Raw genomic sequence first — 6,000 nt, forward strand, 5'->3', positions numbered from 1 at the left:
GATAGAACACACATTACAAATCTTCCACATGAGAGGAGGCATCGGTATTGCGAAGGTGGCTCTACAGAGTCTACAGCTCTACTCCAGACTCCAAGCCTTGTCCACGCGCCTTACCCCGCGCAATCCGATCAATCTCAAGCGGCTTGTCCACGATGGCTCCGCCCCGCACCCCTGACTCCACCTCCCACCACCACCATCCTACGCTGGCAGGACGGAACGGCACTGCGCGGCCTTTGCTGCCGAAGCCTTTGCGGGAATGCAGCAATGCCTATCAGGCTATCACCGCATCACGCCGCTTCACAAGCTTGCCTCCATCACCGGCTGCCCATCCACAGAAAAATTCCCAGTGTGTTACATAAGATTTTTTTAGATGAAATGGCATAGTAGAGTTTAAAAAGGAGATAGGAAAGTTGTATCTTTATGGAGATATAATTTAGACTTTGATATCCAAGACGAAAACTGTGTACATGCGCTGGGGCCATTATCGTAGAATACACCTTATCTAAGAATTAATTTTAAGATTTCTATAAGAAATAATACCAACATACTACGCTCAGGTGTGCTATATCATACTTATATGAAATGATCAGGAACAGAGTCAAAATTAGTGGGGGGCAGGCAAGTTATACCATACAAGTTTCTTAGAAATCGGTACCAGACTAAATAAATTTGAGCAAATCTCAATGCAAATCTAATGAATTACTCCTTCCGTCCCAAATTACTATTCGTTTTGACTTTTCTAAATACATAAATTTTATTACTATCTATGTTACGTCTAGATACGTAGCAAAAACTATATACCTAGAAAATTCAAAACGAATAGTAATTGGAACGGAGGGAGTATAATGGAAAAGTTTTGAGCATAGGGGGGCCATGGCCCCTACCAGCCCCTCCCTGGCTCCATCCCTGGACATGACAATTGGAGAGAGTGACATGATACAATGCACTTGAATTGGTCTAAGTGATGGTCTCTAACCACTACAATAGTGGATTTGAGTCCTCAACACCGAGAGTATCTAGATGGGAGCACCTGAATCGCTTGTGAAACCTTCTATTCGAGCCTGGGCCAACCACGGTGGACTTAGATAAAGGCATCCAAGGGTGCTATCCTACTAGTCTCACCATGGACTGCTACTTCTAGTTTGCGCTCATCAATGAGGTTCACTATTTTGCAAATTTGTCATCATACAATCTGTTTTCATAGGAAATCAATATTGACTCCAACCACGATCGTACAGGGATTAACCTACGTGGCGGCCGCTATCCACGACAATTGTGGATTTGAGTCCTCAACATCGATCTAGAGGCCCTAGCTGGGACTGCGCTTAAAATGTTCATGAAACCTTCTTTCCGAGTCTGAGCCAACCACAGGGGATCAGGATAGTTGCATCCCATACGGGTGCTATCCAGCCAGTTAGGATGACCATCCACTACTTCTTACCTCCACTCATAAGTGAGGTTCACTATTTTGCCATCATACGGTTCTTACCTCGATCACGCGTTGACTCCAAACGTACCAAGTCTTCCTCTCACGGACCTGTGGAAGTCCGGCCTACCCCTTCCTAGTGCCGGTATCGCGTGACCGTCGTTTTACCAGAAAACGATTGCAAGAACACGGCAACCTCACCGTGTGGTCTGCTTCCATATTGCTGCCGGCCAAGTCGCGCGCCCGCGGCCCGCGCACCACTGAACGCAGGCCGGTCAACCGCTGCAGCGGCGGCCGGTGCTGTTGCGTGGTCACTCGCCCTGGCGATGCTGGCTCTCTTGTCGTTGTTGCCTCGCGGTGCGCTCTCGCAGGGACCGGCGCTGCGACCACCGCTTCTGAACGTGACAACGTTCGACTGCGACAACGTCCCGTAGCCCTTCGGCGCCTCTCTACCTGGCTTCGAGCTGACATGCGGGCCAAAGAATGAAGTGGATTCGAGCCCCTGATGCTGAGAGGGACCTAGCGGGGAGCCGCGGACTACCGATCGACTACCCTCGAACCACTCGTGACATGTACACTTTCTGTGAAGCTGTCAAGTACCGAGCCAAACACGGTGGACCGACGGCACCCCATCCGTTGTGCGTGCTGTCCTGCCAGTCACGATTGCCACCCACTAAGCTAGTCCTTTTGGAACGCATCAGTTAGGTTTACTGTTTATATATGAGTGTATCATCATACGTTTTTTCTTTTCTTTTCCATGGAAAAAGCTTTGCTCATGATGCCTTTGACTCGCACGTTGCCAGGTCTTCCACTCACCTGTGGTACGAACTTATTAATACGGAGTACTACACTACCCTTTCCCTCCTAGTGCTGCTAAGTGAGCATCGTTTTCTAGAAATTAAAAAAAGAAGACTGAAATTAAGAAAACCAGGAACATGACACAAGAACACACAGGCAGCTAAACCCCATGTACTGACTAGCACGCAGCCAAGCCTTCCACTAAGAAAACCGTGAACATCATCCGAGAACATAGCATACTCGCCGGGTCGCGTGCTTTCCCTTGATCGGCAGCAGACAAGCAGGCGCCCTATGCTTGGCACACTCCGAAGATGAACATAATATAAAAGAATGCCCCCTCTACCAACTTGTTTATTACAGTCTGGCCGTTAGCCGGATCAGTGGGAGCTAATAAGCACAAGATGAAGAAATCACTAAGATGGAACTGAGAATATAGAAACCAGCTAAAACCTCTGTTTATGACAGAGTTACTGAGTTAGGATGAGAGACACGCTCTCATCTCCGGCAATGCCATCACTATCAAGGCACAAACCCGGTGGTGTGTTAATGCTCATCTCTTCGTGGCACCACGACTCCTCAAGCAGAGTCTCGCTCTTTAGGATAAAGTGCTGTCTCATCAACCTTCTCAGTGCTTCAAGTTCAATCGCAACCTCTATCATCCTTGGCCGTTCTTCCCCTTTCAACCTTAAGCATCGTAATGCCAACTTTGCAACTGTTTCAACATGTTTCATTCCAGCTTCCTCAGCTACTTCAGGATCAACAATGTCCAACAACTTATTTTGATGGAATAACATACTAAATTGCAGCGCTAGGCTTCTCACATCTTCCATCATATCATCCATAATAGGTTTCTTCCTTGTCAGTAGCTCGATGAGTACCACACCAAAGCTGTACACATCACTCTTGTCAGTCAATTGGCTTGTCTGGAAGTACTCAGGGTCCATGTACCCTAGTGTCCCTTGCACTAATGTTGTCACATGGGTCTGATTGTATGGTATTGGTCTTGAAGCACCAAAATCTGACACCTTTGCGGTGAAGTTCTTGTCAAGAAGTATGTTCGACGACTTGACATCTCTATGAATTATTGCTATCTTTGCAGCTAAGTGTAAATATGCAAGTGCCGATGCAGTTTCAACTGCAATGCTTAGACGGATCTCCCATGATATCGGGGCTGATGTATTGTGAAGATGATGAAAAAGGGCCCCATTAGTAATGAATTCATAAACCAATAAGGGAACTTCTGTCTCAAGACAACATCCTAATAGCTGGACCACATTCTTGTGCTTCGCTTGTGAAAGAATGATGAGCTCATTGATGAATTGTTCCATCTGGGTCTGATCAACTCGCTGTGCCTTCTTGATTGCCACAACCACTTGATTGGATAGTATGCCTTTGTAGACGGTCCCAAATCCTCCTCTGCCAACAATATTGTCATTGCTGAAGTTGTTGGTTGCTTTGTCCAGCTCGCTGGAGGTGAATATATGCAGTGATGCCCTCTCAGAAAACATCTGCTGCCTCAGCAACAAGCCACCATTCTGCATAAAGTATCTCTGTCTTGTCTTGGAGAGTTTCCTCTTCTTAACAAGCCAATGGATCCAGAAACCAAGAATGAAGAGAATCACAAGCAGAGCTAGTCCTGCAACTGCAGGAGAGGCGCAATAAAATTCAGAACTCTTTTATTGGGTGAAACATTAATTCAACTTGGAATGCCTCATGATTGAGTAAGCACATCCATCAGTTGTTGAGATATAGCTTCAGACTCTTACCTATTGCAATTACTAGAGTGCCTACTCCATTGCAACCGCTTCCCTCCCTCAAGCCATCCCCGCTCATCCCTGCTGGGCACCTGCACTGGAAACTACCGATTGTGTTGACGCACTTATGCGTGCATGGATTTCTGGTGGAGCATTCATCAATATCTTGCCAACATCCACATGAAGATAAAACATATATCAGACATGGACTGTGCTTGCCAGCAGTTCGAGATACAAAAGCTAGTGATTACGAGACCCAAAATTATAAGCATGGATGGAAGACTTTGTTACCTTGGCATCCGTCAGCACCTTGCAGGTATGGATTCCCCTCAAATCCCTGGGAGCAATTGCAGCGGTAACCAATTCCATTTGATGAGTTGTAGCAGTAGGTATTCTCCCTGCAGGCATATGATGTGGTCTGTTTTGCCTCTTCACAGCTGCCACCATCTATAGACCATTCAAGCACAACAGGTCGGTATTGAGGTTTTGTACTATTTGTGTTGCTCAAGTCAGTACTTAAAAACCTATATGAGTTCTGCTCCACGATGAACGCCTCGCCACATGACAGAGTACTGTTGTCCTTGTTGGATATAATACTGAACTCTAACTCCAGCTTCTTTAACCCTTTCGGCACCAGAGCTTGGCAGCAAGCCACACCAGAGCATGAACCATTAACGATATTATCTTTGGTAGAGCAAAAGGAAGCACAACCACCGCTATACCCGCTACTGCTATTCAACAGCATGGCCACCACATTACAACCCAGAGCTGTGAACTTGTTTCTTGTGTCTGAGAATGTGAAGACGGTCCCCTCAAGGCTAATGCTGGAGTTTCCTAAGCACTGGTGAGAATTGATACTAGCCAATATGGTCATAAAACCATCCAGTAATGAGATGTCAAGAATCCCAAACACACTGTCTCCAACGGACAGCACCGGACCACCAGGTCCAGATTTGCTAGATCCAGAGGCACATGATATCTGGAACCCTTGGGACAGGAAGCGGCTCTTACCAGCAATACCAAAAGGATAAGGAATGGAAATATTGGAGCACCTGGATGTGCTTGGTTCCATAGGATGAGCAAAGGATAAAAAGAAGCATGTGAGGAGGAGTGATTGCAGGAGAAAAACGAGAAGCATATCCTTCTTTGTTCTTTTACAAGAGAAGATAGTCTTTAGGGAAGAATACGGGAGCACTTGTTTATCAACTAATTCTGAAGGACTCAAATCATGGAAGTCGAATCTGGCTCATTTATTGATCTCAGCCTGGGTTGTGTTTGGACAAGTTTATCAGCGAGGATGGAGAATTATAGTAGAAGAAAAGGGCAAAGTATTTCCTTCAGAACTCGTTTGAGAAGAAAAAATAGGCCACCGAAAAGGTTGCAGTAGTTAATTATCAACTAACATTCAAGTGAGCAGAAGTCGTAGGAGAAAAGATTGTCTCACCAAGAAGGGGATTAGGGGAAGACTAAGAACAGGAACCTACCACTTGGACTCAGTTAGTCCGCACTCCATGTGATGGGCAGTATCCCCAGAAGCAAACAGGAAGCAACCAGTTGTGGAGCTCTATGCTGAAATTCTTGCTCCTGCTTCCAAGATGCCTAATTTTCTGTTGTTAAGACGGGCTTGTTTCATTATAAAATGGTGTGCCTACCAACTTATTGACCGTTGCTGTCACCCGACATTGACTCAAAGATACTGTATTGCAGAGGACAAAGTCAGTCCCCCACAGTCAGATGAATGCATTCAGACTGAAAATGACGGGCCTTGTTTAGTTGCCCAACTTTGAGGTGCTAAAATTACTGTAGCAACACTGTAGCGTTTCGTTTGTATTTGTGAATTATTGTCTAAATATTGACTAATTAGGCTCAAAAGATTCGTCTCGCAAAGTACAACAAAACTGTGCAATTAATTTTTGATTTCGTCTACATTCAGTACTCCTTGCATGTACCGTAAGTTTGATGTGATGGGGAATATTCTTTTTGCATAATATCAAAGTTGGGATTTGGAGTGAACTAAGGCCA

General features: G+C 45.6%; 1 protein-coding gene across 2 annotated transcripts; it reads right to left on the reverse strand.

Annotated features, from left to right (window-relative positions):
* Positions 1-2,344: 2,344 nt before the first annotated feature.
* LOC101752941 (wall-associated receptor kinase-like 1) lies at positions 2,345-5,744 on the reverse strand. 2 transcript variants are annotated; one of them, XM_022827972.1, is made up of 4 exons: positions 5,463-5,733; positions 4,270-4,425; positions 3,991-4,143; positions 2,345-3,866 (listed from the first exon to the last, which is right to left on the reverse strand). In XM_022827972.1, exons 3-4 carry the CDS (start codon positions 4,055-4,057, stop codon positions 2,692-2,694), a joined length of 1,242 nt encoding a protein of 413 aa, XP_022683707.1. In that variant the 5' UTR covers positions 4,058-4,143; positions 4,270-4,425; positions 5,463-5,733; the 3' UTR covers positions 2,345-2,691. The 2 variants fall into 2 exon arrangements, with proteins under 2 accessions (XP_022683707.1, XP_012702742.1); XM_012847288.2 differs by having other exon boundaries at positions 4,270-5,744.
* Between the last annotated feature and the right edge of the window lie 256 nt (positions 5,745-6,000).

This window comes from Setaria italica, chromosome VII (genome assembly GCF_000263155.2).
Source record: "Setaria italica strain Yugu1 chromosome VII, Setaria_italica_v2.0, whole genome shotgun sequence".
NCBI classification, from domain to species: Eukaryota; Viridiplantae; Streptophyta; class Magnoliopsida; order Poales; family Poaceae; genus Setaria; species Setaria italica.